Source organism: Paramacrobiotus metropolitanus, unplaced genomic scaffold, assembly GCF_019649055.1.
Source record: "Paramacrobiotus metropolitanus isolate TYO unplaced genomic scaffold, Prichtersi_v1.0 Parri_scaffold0000044, whole genome shotgun sequence".
NCBI classification, from domain to species: Eukaryota; Metazoa; Tardigrada; class Eutardigrada; order Parachela; family Macrobiotidae; genus Paramacrobiotus; species Paramacrobiotus metropolitanus.
In genome coordinates this window covers 529,711-548,909 of record NW_026570264.1, presented here as the reverse complement: position 1 = coordinate 548,909, position 19,199 = coordinate 529,711, and the positions used below count along the sequence as shown (strand labels likewise).

General features: G+C 41.9%; 1 protein-coding gene across 1 annotated transcript; it reads left to right on the top strand.

Annotated features, from left to right (window-relative positions):
* The first annotated feature begins 1,309 nt into the window (after window positions 1-1,309).
* Window positions 1,310-2,630, top strand: LOC129591107 (uncharacterized). Its single transcript, XM_055486638.1, has 3 exons — window positions 1,310-1,535; window positions 1,848-2,204; window positions 2,372-2,630. Exons 1-3 carry the CDS (start codon window positions 1,487-1,489, stop codon window positions 2,437-2,439), a joined length of 474 nt encoding a protein of 157 aa, XP_055342613.1. The 5' UTR covers window positions 1,310-1,486; the 3' UTR covers window positions 2,440-2,630.
* Window positions 2,631-19,199: the final 16,569 nt, after the last annotated feature.

Genomic DNA, 19,199 nt, shown 5'->3' with positions numbered 1-19,199 from the left:
TAACAAAGTTTAAAAATAACTTCTAGCATTGTAGCGAGTGCAAAAAAATTGATAGGTGAACGATGTGCTCTGAGAAAAATTTTATCTAATTGTGGTCTGAGAAAAATGTCTGAGAAAAATGTCAACCCAGTTTGCACCTTTGCAAACTTCACAGATTGTTAAATCGGCATAATGAGCGCTCCTATCGGCACGTGTAAGGACAATGCCTGCACTTTGGCAGTAGTAAATTATGAATCTACTTCTATTATGTCATTCCAAACGCGCGGCAGAGCGCTATTAGTCTGTTATATCGATCGACCAAGAATGTTTGGCGCCTCAAAGGGCGTAGCGTAACTCTTTTCTGGGTCGTAAGATCTGAATAATATTGGGCTGTATTCTCAGCGACATCGGAGCTCGCTCGGTGCAAAATCGTCTGTTTGTTTACAGTACGCGCACGATGCTTGCATTTTGTGAGGCTTTCTACTTTCATGTCCGAATACTACGAGTTTAGCACACTGTTTTAGTAGACACTGTATTAAACACAACAATTTTTATGCACAACCTTAGTGAAGATTTAATTGATACAGATTTAAAAAAATTACTGAGGCGGCCATATATTGACCAAAGCGGTATACGCTCGCTAATCAATTTTTTCCCTATAGATTTCAATTTCTTATTAAGAACAATTAAATAGGGATGTGCATTCTCCGTTGCTGGACTGACTGTTGCACGAATAATGATCGACTGTCGACAATAATGCAGCAACTATTAGCAAGTTAGCAACAAACATTATGTGCGCAATGCCCGTGCGGATAAAAACTGTCTTTATCAGAATGATAAAAACACACTTGCAACCCACCTTATTACTAACCGCGTCACGTTCTGAGACAGGAAAGTTCTAATAAACAATGGATTATTTGTCGGTAACTTGAATGTTTCCCGTGTTTTTATGCTGCCTAACCGTTTGAGTGGATTTTTGAAAAATTCTGATACATATTGTCTACACACATGTACCTGTACATAATACCTACATATCGTTGGCGTTTAACACTACAGACAGTTATCAAACACTTCAAGCCGAAGCATGCAGCCCTCACGAGTGTCCGTGACATTATGAGTGTCTCCGGGTGCTGACGCGGTAGATTCCTGCCGCGGCCGTCCTTCTACCGCGTGGAAGAACAGCAATGTTTTTCCATGAAATCATTACTAAAGACAACAGGACCCACTGAATGACTGTTACCGGAAAAATGCCTGCCTCGTCAGAATAATACAGCGATGTCACCGCCCAAGTATTCCTGCCTTTCCGGGTCCATTGCGGCACCTGCTACTTGGGGAAATATTTGGGTTTTCTATAAAACACAGCGTACCACTTCAGCATTCACTCGCTCAATAATTTCAATCTCAGCTGTTAACGTGAAATTTTTGTTTCTTATTTCTGTTGCATTATTTGTTGCGTCTGTATTAGCTGTTACGATTAATTATTTATACGGGCTTAATTATCTTGAAAATGAATTTTTGCATACAAGCCTTCATCGCTTTGATTTTTGCCATTGCCGGTAAGCCGCCATTCTGCAGCTAAATTTAATTTGAATAATTTATTACGTCTGCCATGTACAATATAAAACTGAATAATTAATTAAAAACCAAAATACATAAGAAAATAATTTAAATATTGGCTTAATACTTATTTATAGACGATATTCGTAGAATTTAAGTGTAACTATAAGCGTACATACATAGAGTTTGTGTCGCATTGCCAACAATTAACCGATAAATATATGCCTAATTAAATATCGTTTGGTGTGTCGAATTTCTGAACGAAATTTTCTGTCCATTTGTCTAACTTGCAAATTTTTTTAATATGGCAGTTAGCGGGCAGCGAGGGTGGTCCAACCAGGGAATGTCCGCACAGGGAAACTGGAATCGACAGGGAACAAATACAAGGCAATTTACCGGATCCCAGGATAACTGGAGCCTGGGAAGTGGGGGCCAGGGAAACAACGGTGGACAGGCCAATGGAAACGGGGCACCAGGAAATGGTGGACAAAATAACTGGACCCAGGGAAATCCGGGGCAGGGAAATGGCGGACAAGGAAACTTTGGACAGGGAAATACAGCGGAAGCCACGGGTGGGCCGGTGCGCTGCCATTGCACGAAAATCTACATGCCGGTGTGCGGTGTGAACGGTGTTACATACGGCAACGAGTGTATGGCCAAGTGCTCAGGTAGAGTACCGCAACGTAGCATACCGTATGTTTTACACAGCGTGACGTCCAAGGATGGGCGTTCTTTTAGCTTTAATACAGTGAATGCACTACTAAGGTAGAGAACTTGCAATGTAAACTATTATAATGCAGGTTCTCCTGAATGATTATTTTCGTTTGTTTTGCAGACGCCGAGGTAGCACGTCGAGGACGATGCGATGGTACCGGTCCTATACTTATACCCCGCCGTAATTAGCCCCTTGCGTAATAAACTGATAGAGCAATATGTCTATTCCCGGATGCGAAGAAACATTTGGAAATGTATTTAAAAAAATCCCAAGTGAACTGTTTTATACAGGATGATAGTGGTCGTTGGGCCTTGATTGGCGCTACGGTTGTTGTAAAATTGTGCTGGCACATTTTTTTATTAAACGATAATCTGAGCTGCACGATTTAGGCGCGTGGTTATGATAATTATGGTAAAGCCTGAACGAAACCTTTTATGGATGCTTTGCGGAGCTAAATTTACAACAAACAGAGAAACTTTTAGACGATTCAGTTGAAAGTCTTAACAACCGGCAGACTCCTTCACTATATTCATTAAGCTTTCCCGCATGTGTTGGAACTTGGAAGGATACTTCAAAAATAATTTTATTCACATGTCTGATGGAAAATTAACTGTATCATGCGAAGCCTACTGCTTTATGCTTGCACACAAATTTTAGGCATACGTATAATACGAGTACTTTTATTGTAGTACGAGAACAAGTGTGCCGAAATCACGTGCAGCCGGCATAATACAGAGTCTGTACACGACACATTGTAAATCGCGTCGAGCGCAGCGGTTTAGCGGTTCATACAGTGAAGGAACCGCCAGCCGCATGCACACTTTCCGTGGTAAAATACGGCACCGTCGCAAAACGTTTTGTGACGCCCGAGCGGTGATATTTACGTAATCTGCTATAGGCTACTGTACAATAAAGTAATAGCTATCATAGTATTTCCAGAAAATATTTTGTGACCCTTTTATACACCTGTTTGCGCCTCGGAAATGAATGCCTTCATTCTGCAGGTTTCTCCGCCGATAATAGCAAAGGACACTGACAGTAAGAATGTTTGGGCAAACGGAGCTGAGTAGAATTTGTTCGGAGTGGCAGGGAGTCAGGAGCAGTATGAATTGTGATTTATGACGACAGGATTTCGAGTATTAAAAGAATAACACTGGCGAGTACAGATGCACGTGCGTAACTGGAAACTTTAATTACATCTGTTCGGCCATTTTTGTATCACTGCTTTTATTTTGAAAGCAAAAATATATAACTGCATTAAATGGTAATATGATGCGTAAACATCACTTTGACCGAGAATGATAAACATCGTACGCACTACTACTACGCACTAAGTAAATCGTTGTAAATTTCTGAACGACGCAGTCTTCATAAAGGACCCCGTTGAAATATTGTTTTCTTCGATCACACGCAATATTGTTTTCTTCGATAATGAAAAATGTGCCTTTTAATGAGGTAATAGTTCTCGATGAATTGTCGAACGTGAAAAATTTATTTAATGCCAAATGTCATAACTCATAACCGCACAAAATATCTGGCACGTGGGACTCTACCGGTTTATGGTGTACTTAAACGGACTTAAATTGGGCATAATTATTACTCGGAGGTCTACTCTATTACTTTAATATTTTAATTTCCTGACCCGAGGCGCTGGCATTTGACGGACCCAGTGAATCTCATCGCGTTTAAGTACCCAAGCCACCAAATTAGGAATTTAATTCGTCGCTGCTACCAAACGCTTCTTAAAACCGTTTCCCTGTTCCTCAAGTTCACCACTGGATTAGTTACTTAAGTTGAAGTTAGGTACTAATCCAGTGTTTGTCTGGCTGCTTGGCATTAATGGCAAAATATTTTGAAATGTATCACGTTACTGCTGCCCCATCTCCCGTAATTTTTTACGAGTTCACATACTCAGCAAAAATGCGGCTTAATTCTTAATTAATGTGCTTTCTGCATCAGGTAGTTTGTTAATCGTATCTTATCTTTATCTCGAACGAGAACAATGAATTCGTCGGTTAATATCAGCGGGATCTTCAACACGACGCCGCATTTTGCACTGCCATGGTTGGATAAGAAATCGCGCAGAGTGCGGTGTGTGAAGCTAGATAATGAGCGATTAGTAAACCGCATCCCGAGCGCAGGCGCCAGTTGGAAAATATCAGACCGGCTAAAAGCGCTTTACCAATAGCACCGCTGTAGCATAGGGTAAGGTATGTCGACGCCCAAGCGGTAATGGATCGAGCGGACAGCAAAATGTCCATTTACCGCTGTCCAAATGGACCAACGATTCTGCGGACCGATCATGACACTACAGCTGACCCTGCGGTACGCGGCCAACTGGATCGACACGTACATCGCCGTCAGTCGTGTCGTGGCGCTGTGTTTTCCGTACCATTATCGCCGGTTTTCCGCGCGGAATTGGGAGATGTTCGTTCTAACGGTGTTATGGATCGGAGCGGTATGTTTGGCTGTTTTAGGCTGGTGGGATTTAGGCGTTAGGTATCCGCTAATACCGACGGGAAGTTGTACTATCGCACAAAAAGATGTGTTTGGGTTGATGACCTTTGTAGTCGGGTACTATTTACCATTAGCGGTAGCGGCTGGACGTTATGGCATTATCTATTTAAGACTAATAATTCGTCGAAGAAAGAAAATCACAGCCGTGGAAAATCTGCCGCAAGATGTGGATTCAACGATGGAAAATCGGCGTGTGGTGAAAGCCAACATGGTGTTTGCGTCGTTTCTGTGGAATGTGGTCGGGTATTTGATATTTCCGGTAACCTTGGCGGTTGCACCGGATACACAGATGCGTCGTCCACTGGTGGCGTTGTGGTTGGGTTCGGTGCAGATGTTTGGTTACGTCACCAACCCGGTGAGCCATATGTTTTTATTATACCAAACTCACCAGGGCACATTTTCCGGGTCTGAATTCAAAATATTCTGATATTTTGTAGACAGGTAGAATAATACCCAAGTATAATTAAAAAAATAATTTTATCTGCAGAGGCTCAAATGGCGTGGCCAAACAATATTAAATGAACATACAGCACTACGTACCGTACTGTTGCAATGTATTGGTGCAGTACTTAGTACTCTTCAGCCTATATTTTTTGTTGATTAAATTTTACCGTATTGCACGAGCAAATTATTGGATCCAGTTGTCAAGTCCTGATGTTTAACCCATATACGCATGCGGTGGCCGTTTCACCGCTGATGCGCATTTTAAATTTCCAAAATCTGCTATCGGTTATTAATTTGAAAGCACATTAATACAGCCTGTTATGCCGGCACTTCTTGTCTACGGTTTAATTAATACTTTATAAAATTCCTGACAAATATTAATTTGGCTGGGATGACATGGGGGGGGGGCGTACTGAAAGGGTCCACAACTAGTGCGGCGCTCGCAAAATCAAAACGAAGCTATCACAATGAGACTGCGCAGCACCAGTGCTCTAAATAGCAGTAAACAGTATATAAACTACGTTGACATTTAATTGATGGTTAGCCACGCCCTTTGAGCCTTTGCAGATGAAATTAATTTTTTAATTGAACTAGGGTAGTAGTATTATAACTTTTTGCAAATTATCAGAATTTTTTGAATTTAGACCCGAAAAATGTGCCCTGGTCAGGCATATTTGGACCTCTACAGAGTACTGGTGGTAGTTAATTTTGTTTTTTAGTTTGTAATAGCCTTCCGTGAAGCTAGGACTGGTGACCTTTTACATACGTGTTCGAAAGAAAATTCAGTAATTATCAGACACAATTTTTTTAGGTGATGTTCTTCGCCATGAGCATCGAATACCGGGCGGAACTGACGCGTCTGTGCCGTCGAGTCTGGAAAGGTATACGGGGAGGTTCACGCGAGCCAACAGGCACCGGACAGCGAACGCTGCGCTCCGAAAGCATTTCCCTCTCCGCAAACACTGCGGGAAATAAATTAGCGCCGTTGTGGTCAGCTAGTACTGACCGTGGTAGTAAGAATTGTTGAAGATCGAACTGCTTACGGAACTGTAGAATACTGAATATCTTGTTTGCATATTCCCTGTTTCAATCAATGTTTTTACCCAGAGAATGCAGACCGTGCGGCCACCGCATCCTGCTTACTAGTGTATTTATAAAAGCGCACCAAAAGCTGGTACCGAATTCGGGCCATACATGGGGATATTCGCTTTCACGGGCCTGCCCGTTTCTCAACGTTAAAATTAAAGGCATACTACTGTGAGCTCGGTCAAACGATTTGCATACATTTGGACGAAACGGTTTTAAAAAATCAACATCTACATAGTTGGAAAGCAATGGCTGAAACACAGTCCCAAAATGCGTCAATATTCATCGCTAACAAATGATCCGAAAATCTCACTAGAATCCTTCTAATTTGAATTTCTTCAAATCTCGCATATTTTATTTCAAGGCTGACTGTTTTCCAAATTAAAAACCGTTGATAATCTTCCGAGCGGTTTTTGTAATCCAAGCCAACTTAAATGTAAAATTTTGTGCGAAGGTATTTTTCGGCAATACGGAAAAATATTATTGGAAATTGGATATTTGAGGTAACTGAAAAACCGTCGATACTAAAAAACCTTCCCCTACTGGATCTATTAACAGAAACACTTGGCAGTATGGACAATCCGTTGGTAGGCTTTACTACAGGAAATTACAACAGTCAGTAATTTCGGTTGCGACTAACATCCCGACTGGTGAATTTCATGGAAGCGAGAGAAGCAAAACTGTAAATGCCTATTACGTTATTTTCGTAACTTTCGAAGGGTGAAAATTCTTGAATTTATTAACTCGTGCTTGGCAATGATAAGTCCGATCTTACAAAAATTACAAAAAAGGATGGCTGAAAACTGACAACTTTTTAAGTGTAGTAGCAATTATAAGAATTCAAATGTCCAAAATTGAAAATGTCTGATGAGGCAAATTTGCAAAAACGAACATTCAGTGATTCAAACTTAAAACCAGATCTTCCCTGGAGAATTTATATTCTTTAGATTTTTGAAATTTTTATACATGCACGACTTTCTGTCTCAAAACAAACTCCCACTACTTGACCCCCTTTTCTTGTGCAAGACAATCTGGTGGAATCGCTATCAAACAAATATCGCACTGACGTTGCATTATCACACCGCAGCGCAGCAGCATGCGTGAAATACGAAACTCCAAGTACGTCTGGCGGACATTTCCATTTTGCTTATTGTTTGTGACGGAAGTACTTAGCTTAGCAACATGGTAACATGACCAGTAAAGGGCAGATTCTCCGAAAGCTGCTTGCATCATCCGGTGCAAAAAGGTTATTAATAACCGGTTCCGCCAGTTTTATTCTTTTATACAATATAATTTTTTCGTTTTTAAATCCGGACTGAGTAGGTTCGCCTGTTAACCTCCTCCAGGAATTAATTCTGAAACTTCCGAAGCCATGTTCTGACTCCTGACACGTGGGCATTTTCAGTTTATGGTAGATTAAATTGGTCCCAGGTTGGAATTTAGTTATGTTCCCTATTTTTTCATCCATAATTTCTATGTTCCCCGAGGATGGATGAAATAAGGTGATTATTGGAAGGACAACGATTTTGACGTTGCGAGAGAAGTTCAAGATGTCAGCTCCAGAAATAATTATGGGATCAACGGTATTGACATTTGACGCGTCTTCTGATTAATCTCATTGTCTCATCAAGTTTCATTAACCATAAGCACGGCAGCAAAGCCTGTACTGAGCTGTCTCTTCTACCACCCCGTACTAAGACCGGCTGGGAATTATATATTTCTAAAGTATTTCACCAGTTGCTTAATCAGTTGCCATTTTCTTTTACCGGCTTTTTTTCTAGCCTACGCTTTGTCAGATTCTACACTTTATTAGTTGAATGTTGCATTGTAAATTCTAGCACAATTCCTCGCAAATTTGCGAAAGCGTCCCTCGAGTGAAGCTAAAAAAACCAGTTTTATTCTGCGACCAAAGCGTCGATTTTGCTGCTGCTAAAATTTTGCGTCATTCATCCCTAATTTAAGCCGCTTTGCTTAGGCATAAATCAACCGATATATCCGTTTAATTGTAGTTTATATGACCAGGCTATCGCTGCATAAATTTCAGTCTTCAACGATGAATGTATCGGCTAATATCAGCGGGATCATCGGCAATGCGACACCGCGTTTCTCCTTAATGTCGACTTCTTCTATAACTGCTTGGGCGTCCATACACCTTCCTCTATGCTACACCGGTGCCATCGTCAACGCGCTGTTAGCCGGCCTGATTTTTTCTCACTGGCGACTGCGAGCAGGATGCGGACTATTAATCGCCCATTATTTAGCGGCCCACGCCGCACTCTGTGCTGTTTCCTATCCGATCGTCGCGGTGTCCGTGTACCGTAAACAAGCGACCGGTATCCAAGTCGACTCACGATTCTGTGGACTGTTCATGACGGTGCAGTTGACCTTGCGCTACGCGTCCAACTGGATCGATACATACATCGCTGTCAACCGTGTCGTGGCGCTCTGTTATCCGTACTGTTATCGGCGATTTTCCGCTCGAAATATGGAGACTTTTATTCTCACGGTGTTGTGGATTGCTGCTGCTTGTTTAGCAAGCTTAGGATGGTTGGATTTGGGCGTTAAATATCTGCTAATACCCCTGGGTAATTGCAGCATCGTACAAAAAGATGTTTTTGGGCTTTTAACCTTTGTCGCCGGGTATTATTGTCCGCTGGTTTTGGCGGCTATGGGTTATGGTGTTATTTATCTGAGATTGGCAATTCGCCGAAGGAAGAAAAATACGGCAGTGGATTACGCACCGCAAGATATAGAAAGAACGGTGGAACACCGACGTGCGGTGAAAGCCAACATGGTTTTTGTGTCATTTTTGTGGAATACGGTGGGCTATTTGGTTTTTCCGGTGACCTTGGCGATTGCGCCGGATACCCAGCTTCGGCGTCCACTTGTGACGTTATGGCTGGGTTCAGTGCAGATGTTCGGATACGTCACCAACCCGGTAAGCCAGCATATTTATTTTACATCAGGTTAACTGGAATGCTCTCCGTCAAATCGTTGATGATACGAGCGTTTTAATAGCGTTGATGTATTTAAGAAGAATTCAGTTATTAGAAGACGAATGAATTTAGGTAATGTTTTTCCTCATGGGCGTCGAATACCGATCGGAACTGGGGCGTCTCACCAGCCGAGTGATGAATGCCATGCTGGGTCGCTCTAGTGAGCCATCCAACAACGGACAACGGCGGATGCGGTCGGGAAGCCGTTCGCGGTCTGTGAACACGACGGGGAATAGATCAGCTCCATTGTGGTCAGCAAGCACTGACCGTGGTATAAAGCTTAACTGAAGAGCAAATTATTCGCAAACTGGCGGTGCAAAAAAAGCGTCTACTTACTAGAGTAATGTTAATAATAAATTAATTATAATTAAATAATTAATTTTTCATCTGCTTACAAGATCTGTTCAAATAATTAAAATGTTCTAACGCGTCAGATTAATTATGTACTGCTTTGCTTCGCCGATTAGCATTCGAGTTTCGTGGGCTGGGATTCCCTACAGAGCCAAAAAGCCTCAGTGAAATCGTGCATGGTGCGTTCGAAGCCTCCAGTGGTCCTCGGATGCTAAGTTCCTAACTCAGAACATCGTATACTTGGTCACCGGGACCTAGCTGTATGCTGGACCCATTAATGGGATTACCTTAGGAGCAATGGTGCAGTTATGAAAGTCAGCATTCACCATATGAAAGTCGTTTGTTATAGATAGCCGGGTTTTTGGTAATTCCATGTTTATGATATTCTACATCTGAAAATTGTTTTATATAAATGGGTAAAAATTGTTTACTGGCCCCCGCTGGAGAATTATCGGAAGACTTGTTCCAGTGTGCTGCAACAAGCACAAAGCAACCTTGGACATCAACCCACCTTTCATCCGTAATTTAGGGGCCGGATATTCGGCTACACGACAACTCGGTAGCGCTTAGTCGATTTCTTAGTTTAATGAAATGCCTAAAATCTTAATGTCTAAAATGTTTTAATGCTTTAATGTTTGAATGCCTAAAAATTTTCCCTCTTGAAGCACGTATTAAGAGTCTGCTGATGCTTGCTGTTTCTGGAAAAAGATAAAATAGGCTACAACTGTCTTCGTACGTGACCAGATGTCCCATATTATGCATTCAGATACATATTACGCATATAAATAGGAAAATTCATGTAAAAATTCTTAGTCCTAAGTCTTAAAAAATGTATTAGCTAATTATAACTACTTATTAGCTAATTACAATTACAACTACAGTATAGTGCTTTGGAATCGGTTAAAGTGACCAAAGTCTGGACATAGGTGCAGTCACTGAAGTAGTTTCTAGCGACAGAAGGAATCCGAATTTTCGAAGAGCAGAAGACCGGAAAACCAAAAAAATTCGCATTTTGTAGAGCAAATCCGCAGTGCAATTTATTTAAAATTTAATTTTTAGAATGAAAGTTGTTAGGCTACTCGAACCGGCGCACGGAACGGAGGAACGACTTTTCGCTTGAACGACTGAAATTCTTTTTTTTCATAGTTTAGAGAATAAAGTATGTAACAAACATATAACGGTTGTTCATGATTTAACCAGTAAGCAGGCAAACTCGAAAAAATAAAATTTTGGCACTCCCTCTGTGTCATTGCCCGAATAAAGCCGTTACTCAATGTTAAAGCCAATTCACGTGAAAGCTGTCCAAAAACAATTCTAAACAAGAATCGATTACTTCAAGGTAGTACGGTAAGAAAAATTCAAACTGAAGCAGTGGTCCAACGGTGTGGTCTAACTGGTGATAATTGCCATAATACCGTACGTCGACGTAGCGAATCATGAACAGACCGGATCATGTGCTGCCTACTGAATACACGACTGTTTGTAAACCACGCTACACACGTTCCGCAGCAAAATAGAATTTCCTGTAGGAAAAACATTGCGCAATCGCGGATTGCTTAGGATTCCCGGGACGGTCGTACCTGCGAAACCAGCTTCAGATCCGCGGGCAGTACAGTAAAAGATAAAGGTTTCGAAAAATATTTTCGCCATCACTTCTGTTTATCCTACTGCAAAGCCGAAAGTAAGTGTAAACGTCTTGCTTTTTTTCCACCGACAGTAGCAAATGACAATGACAACAAAAATGCTCACACGAACAAAAGTGGCGGCAACTCAGCGGCGGATTTGAAGTGACCCTAAATACACAGCGTTGAGAAAATACACGATGAGTGTAGCAGCACGTGTGTGACTAGAAACTATAACTACATGTGCCCAGGCATTTTCGTGTTACTGTTTAGTTTATATGGAAAACATGACAGATAAACATCGCCTTTCAAAAAAAAATAGGGAGCATTTCAGTAATAACTCGATCATTGCATAAGCCCGAGCAATCTGTTTTCTTGGTCTGTTGCAGTATTGATTCTCCGATTTCATGTAAATGATAATGCCCCTTTAATTGTGCGCGTATTAATTTTTATGACTTGTCACACGTGATGATTTATGTAATGCCATATGCTAGGATCAACATCAGGTATGTGGGGCTTTTTCCGGTTGATGGCTTATTTTAAATGGGTATACCATGGTCATAATTATAGCCGGGATGGTTAGCCTCTTGTTTTATTATCCGCATCTCTCCGAAGAGTGTCAAATATAAGAGGATCTGCGGAAATATTTTGCCGAGGTTCGTTAAGGTCAGGACGTCAGCAACAATAATTATCTAATCACGGACGCTGACATTTTAGGTGTCTAATAAATGTTTTATAGTTTCATTAACCAAGCCAACGACGCGGGTATAGATTCGCCTTTGCTACCGAAAGCGTATTGAAAACGGTTTCTAATTATACCTTTGAGGCAATCATTTGATTAATCCGTTAAAGTCACACCATTCTCTCAGGCTTTTATTCAATTTTTCTCTTCGCTTTAGTATCTAGATTTATGCTGTTGTTTCTTTTGAATACGTACGTACATTGGAGTCAGGTGCAATGAGTGTGTAAAAAAACGGTGTTTTCTGGGTGAAAACAGCAACAACCGGCTAATCCAGTCAATCTTTGTTCATGTTCCTCTTTGACACTTTACTGAAAGTCTGATTTGGTAGTATGGTCCCTGCTTTCCTACGGAGACGGTAACGTGTTTATTTATGAGGAATCTGAAACAATACTGCGCCATTTCCGACAAATTTGTCTGCAATGAGCTTCTATATGCGATTTTTAAATATATATTTTATCAATAGATTTACGGCTTATTTTTCTGCAATAGTTCAAAACCGACTTGCCTGATTTTAAGGTTTTTTATATCGTATAATTAAGATGAACTTTTCCGTCAACATCAGCGGGGCAGTCAATGCAACGTCGCATTTTGCATTTCTTTCCATTACTTCCGTAACCGCGTGGGCGTCGACATATCTGACTCTCTGCTACACCGGAGCCATCGCCAACGCTTTGTTAGCCGGTCTGATTTTTTCGAACTGGCGACTCCGATCGGGATGCGGTTTATTAATCGCTCATTATTTAACCTCGCACGCAGCGCTCTGCGCCATCTCCTATCCAATACTGGCCGTGTCCACTTTTCGCAAACAAGCGAACGCTTTAAATCTCGACCAAAGATTTTGCGGACCACAAATGACACTGCAACTGACCTTACGGTACGCGGCCAACTGGATCGACACGTATATCGCCATCAACCGTGTCGTGGCGCTCTGTTTTCCGTACCATTATCGGCGGTTTTCCGCGCGAAATTTGGAAAAGGTTATTCTCACAATGTTATGGATCGCTGCTGTGTGTCTAGCCAGTCTAGGTTGGCTCGAATTAGGCGTTAAATATCCGCTAGTTCCGTCGGGAGGGTGTAGCATCGTGCACAAAGATGTATTTGGTTTGCTGATCTTTATTACCGGTTATTACTGCCCCTTAGCTGTGGCAGGAGCAAGTTATGCTGTGATTTATTTGAGGTTGCTGATCCGACGAAGAAAGAAAAACACAGCGGTGGAAAATGTGCCGCATGATGCTGATTCCACGATGGAAAACCGCCGTGCGGTAAAAGCCAATATGGTGTTTGCTTCGTTTCTGTGGAATGTGGTGGGATATCTGGTTTTCCCGGTTACTTTGGCGGTTGCGCCGGACACTCAGGTTCGTCGTCCACTGGTAACATTGTGGCTGGGCTCGGTGCAGATGTTCGGTTACGTCACCAATCCGGTTAGTACGTTCGTGCAGTTTCGATAAGACCGGTTTTTTTTATAAGACGTGTTGCTAACTGGCACATTAGGTTTTTTTTAAAACATATAACTTGGATCGAATTTTCTAGATGATGTTTTTCATCATGAGCACCGAATACCGAGAGGATTTAAAGGTTGTGTGTCGTCGGATCTGGAACAGAATGTTCGGACGTTCACGAGAACCATCTTCAAATGAACAACGACCAATGCCCTCAGGAAGCCTTTCGACCGCTGGCAACACTGCCGGAAATAAATTAGCACCCTTGTGGTTAACTAAAACCGACCGTGTTATCAAGGAAATCGAATTCTAAACCGAGCAGTACAAGAAGCCGCAAAGCCGGTTCACACAGTGGACATAATAATTCAGAGTTGTATTGTCTAATGTATTATTAATAATTCTGTTTGCCTTCTACATGAAAGACATTGGTGTTTTCCTAGTTGCTGCTAGGTCATTAGCAAAAGAAATTAAATCATCTAGCCAGCAGAGTACAGGTAAAAGTCCTTTAATGCCGGTTTTTAGGATTACAGGGTGCGCAGGTGATACAGCTATTTATCCATCGCATTTACTCTTAATGTTATAGCTGAATTGTGCGGATACATGGGGATATTTTGTTCATATACCGGAACATGGAAACGTTTAATCCTGCATAAATCTGATTACTTTTTATATGTTCTTATTAGTACAAGAATTCGGTACAGTACCATCACTGCCATGTACCCGGCCCACTTCTCTTCAGCGGGTATTCCAAAAGTTTTTCCAAAATTGTTTTCGTTGCCATTTACAGCTGCACATCAACGATTTGTTTTTTATCGCATAACTTATGTTCAAAGCCACAGGAGAAAAGAATCTCAACTGTCAATGAAAAACCAGCCAGTCTGAAAAAAGCTAGCCGTTGTTTATTTAGGAGCCAAATACCTGTGGTTCTCAAAAAGCTGCTACTGGTTGAACTAGTAGCAGTTGTTGAACTGCTGGTACCGGCTTCCTTGCAAATGCAGCATCAGTTTTACTGAAGGAAATGGGCAGACGACTACAGCAGCACACTGGTGAGCCTCGCTCGCTCAAACTTCTTCAACAGCGTTTGTCGATTAAAATCCAAGCAGGCAACGCAGTTTCCGCACTCAAACCATCGACAGAGCCGAGTAATTCAGGGGAATTCTTTGTTGTAATCACCTCTGTTCTTTTTATATTCTGTATGGGTGTACTGGCTTGCGCTAATAAAGCGCATTAACTTATTTCTCGAATGGTAGCCTGTTGTTTTAATATTCACATTTCCCCGAAGGTCCTTATAATGAGAGGATAAGCGGAAAAATTTTTGCTGTAACCCCAGAAACTCTGGACGTAAATGGAAGAATAATTATCTGATCAGGGACGCTGACATTTCCGGTGTGCATTAAATATCCTGTATTTTCAGGAGCCAGGCTAGCTACGCGGGTATTGATTCGTCTTTCTGGAATGTTGTGGGCTATTATTTCGTGTTCCCGTTAACCCTGGCCGGTGTAACGGATACCGAGGTCCATCGCCCGCTTGTGACGTTGTGACGGCATAGCTGTGCACATAGCAAGTTCGAAATCAAAAAATTGTTTTGCTCGATGGACTATTCAATTTTTTCACAATTTCTAATGCGTTCTATGCTTGTACTAGTTGGTTAGCGACCGGAATTAAAAGACTGCATATTACGACTACTAACAAAGCTTTTTGAATGTACAGTAAACCCCTCGTTACATACACCCTTATACAACATTCACCCCTTTATAATAGACGTGGGGCTGAGAACCGGACTACTCGATGGATTATAACATACGCGCAGTTCTCTATATAACATTCACCCCTCCATAAGTACAACATACACCTTTCGTGGAACCGCTGACAGGATTTAACATACAGTCAACCTCTTCGTTACATACAGCTGGCTGAATAAGCGTAGAAAGGTCTCAAAGAAAGTTCCGTTTTCTGTTTCAGATCTGTCAAGTACCAGATCTGGCAGTAAAAGCAGCAAAAGGGCATTGAAAATTATTGGTTACCGGTTCATTCCGACGCAGAAACTGCCAGTAATACGGTAGCTTTTTGAAAAGGAATGCAATAAACAAGCGCTAGTGAGCCACGTTTTGGAGGAGTAACATGAATTTATAAACCAAGCATCAGCGGCACCGTGCGTAGTTGCTGTTGACAAATATATGACCAGCCCCCTGGGGACAAGTTAATGACCGCCCCCAGGGGCAGTGCCCCTGTGTAACATACACCTCTCTACAACATTCAGAGAGCTGAGAACGGAGGGTGTATGTAGTAGAGGTATCTTACTTTTAAAAAAGGAATAAGCAGGACTGGGCACTGGTCGAAGCGGATGACCATCAATGGTGTGCTGATTTATAATGGGAAAAGTGCAGGTTTTGTACACCGCATCAAATTTAGCCATGTTTTGTGGCCTGACGTGAAATCCGTTTATCTGGGCTCTGTTCCTGTTCCTGTAAACCATGATTTCACAGAATATTTTCCCTACTGCTACTTTTGCAGCTGTCAGTCGTGCTAGTCAGCCGGAAATGGGTGTCCTATTTTTTGACCGTCAACAAAAGAGCTCACACTGGAACAACACCTTCTAACGAACGGAAAAAAAACAGGAAACTGTCTGAATGGGCGGCTACTCAGGGAGTCATGGGTGTTGCTCATGGTGAATTTCCAAGATCAGGAAATTACATATTGGTAGTTGCCCCAGCACGTGTGTGACTTGAGGCTTTAAATACTTCTGGCGGGTATTTTCTTTGGCTGGTTTGTTTGTACGCGCAATTACCTGACTGCATGAAGTCTGTATGGAGGCTGTAATATGACCGGTAAACATCGCCTTTCGAAGAATACTAAACATATTCTTCGGCACTACTTAAAGTCATTAAATTAAGACGGGCTTCGTGCCGTCTTCAACATTTAATCTTCTGCAATGTTGTTTTCTGTATTCTCATGTTGTCCACTGGTAGTATTTTGTAATAAAGCTTAATGCCAGCGACTTGAACCGCTTCCGATATCCGTGATATGAGTTCAAACGTAATTAAGTACACTTATTTCTTCAGGCATTCTTTCATCATATACATTCTTCCACGTTTATTATAATTTCTAAATAAGTGGTCTAATAGAACTGTTTTGCTAAAACTAAGCAATTCGATGGTGGCAGGAAGCTCTGTGACGTTGATGCTAAATTAGTTTGCTAGATCCGGATCATGTTTCAATAAATATGCTCATATGCCGACAAATCCGGTATTATTACTCGGCTACCAAAGCTTCTGGATAACAGTTTCTTGTTACACGCGCTTAATGTCAGCGCTGGTTTAAACTTTTACGGCTTGTGCAACGCTGCTTTCGATCACAGGATATTATTCCTAGACTTTTCTAACGGATTTTAATATTTTTTTGGTATTAGATAATTACAGCACTAGCAGGCCTACGCAGAATTTTGGTAGAATTATCCGACAGATCCACGGCTGATATATATCGTTAAGGTGAAAGGGTGAAAGCGCTATAATGAGCTTATCCATCAACCTAAGCGGCATTTCCAATACAACGAGCAATTTCACCTTACTGTCTGCTTCTTCCGTGACCGCTTGGGCTGCAACGTACCTCACTCTGTGCTACGGCGGAGCTATTGCCAACGCACTACTGTCTAGCCTGATTTTCTCTAACTTGCGACTGCGTTCGGGGTGCGGTTTATTAATAGCTCATTATTTAGCTACGCACACCGCGCTGTGCGCCATTTCCTATCCTCTTATTGCCGTGTTTGCGTACAGTAAACAAGTGGCCGTTGTCCGAATTGATCCGCGATTCTGCGGACCCATCATGGCACTGCAGTTGACCTTGCGGTACGCCGCCAACTGGATCGACACATATATCGCCGTCAACCGTGTCGTGGCACTCTGCTATCCGTACCTTTACCGACGTTTCTCCGCGCTGAATCTGGAAAAATTCATTCTCACGGTTTTATGGATCGCTGCCGCGTGTTTAGCGAGTCTCGGATGGTGGGATTTAGGCGTAAAATACTTGCAGCTTCCGTCTGGCAGTTGCACAATCGCCCAGAAAGATGTGTTCGGTTTGTTGACCTTTGTAGCCGGGTACTATTGTCCACTAGCACTAGCTAGTGCGGGTTATGGTGTGATTTATTTGAGACTGTTAATGCGCCGAAGGAAAAAGAACACAGCGGTGGAAAATGTTTCGCAAAATGGCGAAACAACGCTGGAACACAGGCGCACAGGAAAAGCCAACATGGTATTCCTGTCCTTTCTATGGAACTTAGTGGGTTACTTGATATTTCCGGTAACCTTGGCGGTTGCGCCGAATGCACAGCGGACACATCCGCTGGCGACATTGTGGCTGGGTTTGATACAGATGGTCGTTTACTTCACCAACCCGGTAAGCGTTCGCACTTCACAGTTCATGCCGAAAATTATCATATCCGAAATTTCTACGGGAAGCGTAGCATTATTTATTGATTACGAATGGATTTTATATTAGGGTCATGTTTTTAGTTGATGTTTTTCGTCATGAGCGCCGAATACCGACAGGAGTTGGCGAGTGTTTGCAGTCGGATATGGAACGGAGTGCGAGGCCGTCCCCGATTGCCATCAGGCACTGGACAGCGGCCGATGCGCTCGGGAAGCCATTCGCTTTGTGAACAGGGCGGGAAATAAATTAGCACCGTTGCTAACGGCAACTGCTTGTCGATATCAAGATTAATTAAAGCCGGAATCATGAAACAAGCAGTACTAAAACTCACACAGTTTGTGCGGGGTGAATAAATAACTAAAAAATTAATCATTGTTGTAATATTTATCTTTTTCAAAACATTCGTTACGCTGATTTCCTGTTATAAGTTTCCGTTATTATAATTGTCGTCTGATTTTAATTTCTCGATGCCGTTTCTATCGACCGCATACAAGCTAGAAAAAGCCTTCGTAAAATTTAAAAAACCCTATGAGCACAGGTTACGCAGTGTTTGATAAGGACGAGCATTTTTCTCGTGTTCTTGTTGTCTTAGCCAAATTAAACATGTTTTAACAGAAAAGTCCCAAACATTTAGATTCTCTACGAGCTCGCCTTGCAGCGCTGTTGGCATAACCAAGCAATAATTAGTGAATCGGGATCGATTTTAATAGGTTGTCCAAATGATGCTCGTATTTCCGATACTGTGGCTTTGCCTTGGCTGAAATCATCAGCACGTGAAAATATTATGAGACGCTACAGCGAGATCTGTGATGTTTTGCTAACATTTTTAATGAACAGTCGATAAAACAAGGACGAAGATAACGATAACCTAGGCGTCAAAAGTAAGGAAACAAAATCCACCGAAGTACGGAAATTTTGATTTTTTTGCGCCCGGACAGTTGGGGAGCATAGCCATTTCGGAAAGTTTTTTCAGGTGATGTTTTGGAAATTTTTTGAAATGTTTTTGAAGTTTTGCCTGGTCAAGGGATAAAAGTAGGAGCCCTTAAGTAAACAGGCATTAACGCACGCATCCTGCGCTGGATTCTCACCAAAATTTGCAAAAAGCATTTAAACCAGCTGGTCGATGTACAGAAACGTTTATGGGTACACTTTGCTCGGAAGACGATTCTTGAGTCTATTATTTCACCGAAGGTGCTAACCTATAAAAAGATACATTTTAACTTTATTTTTATACGCTTTTCTTACCTCCTATGATGAATTCATCAATCGACATCACTGGGATCTTTAATGGTACACCGCAGTTCGCACTGGTGAATATTTCGTCAG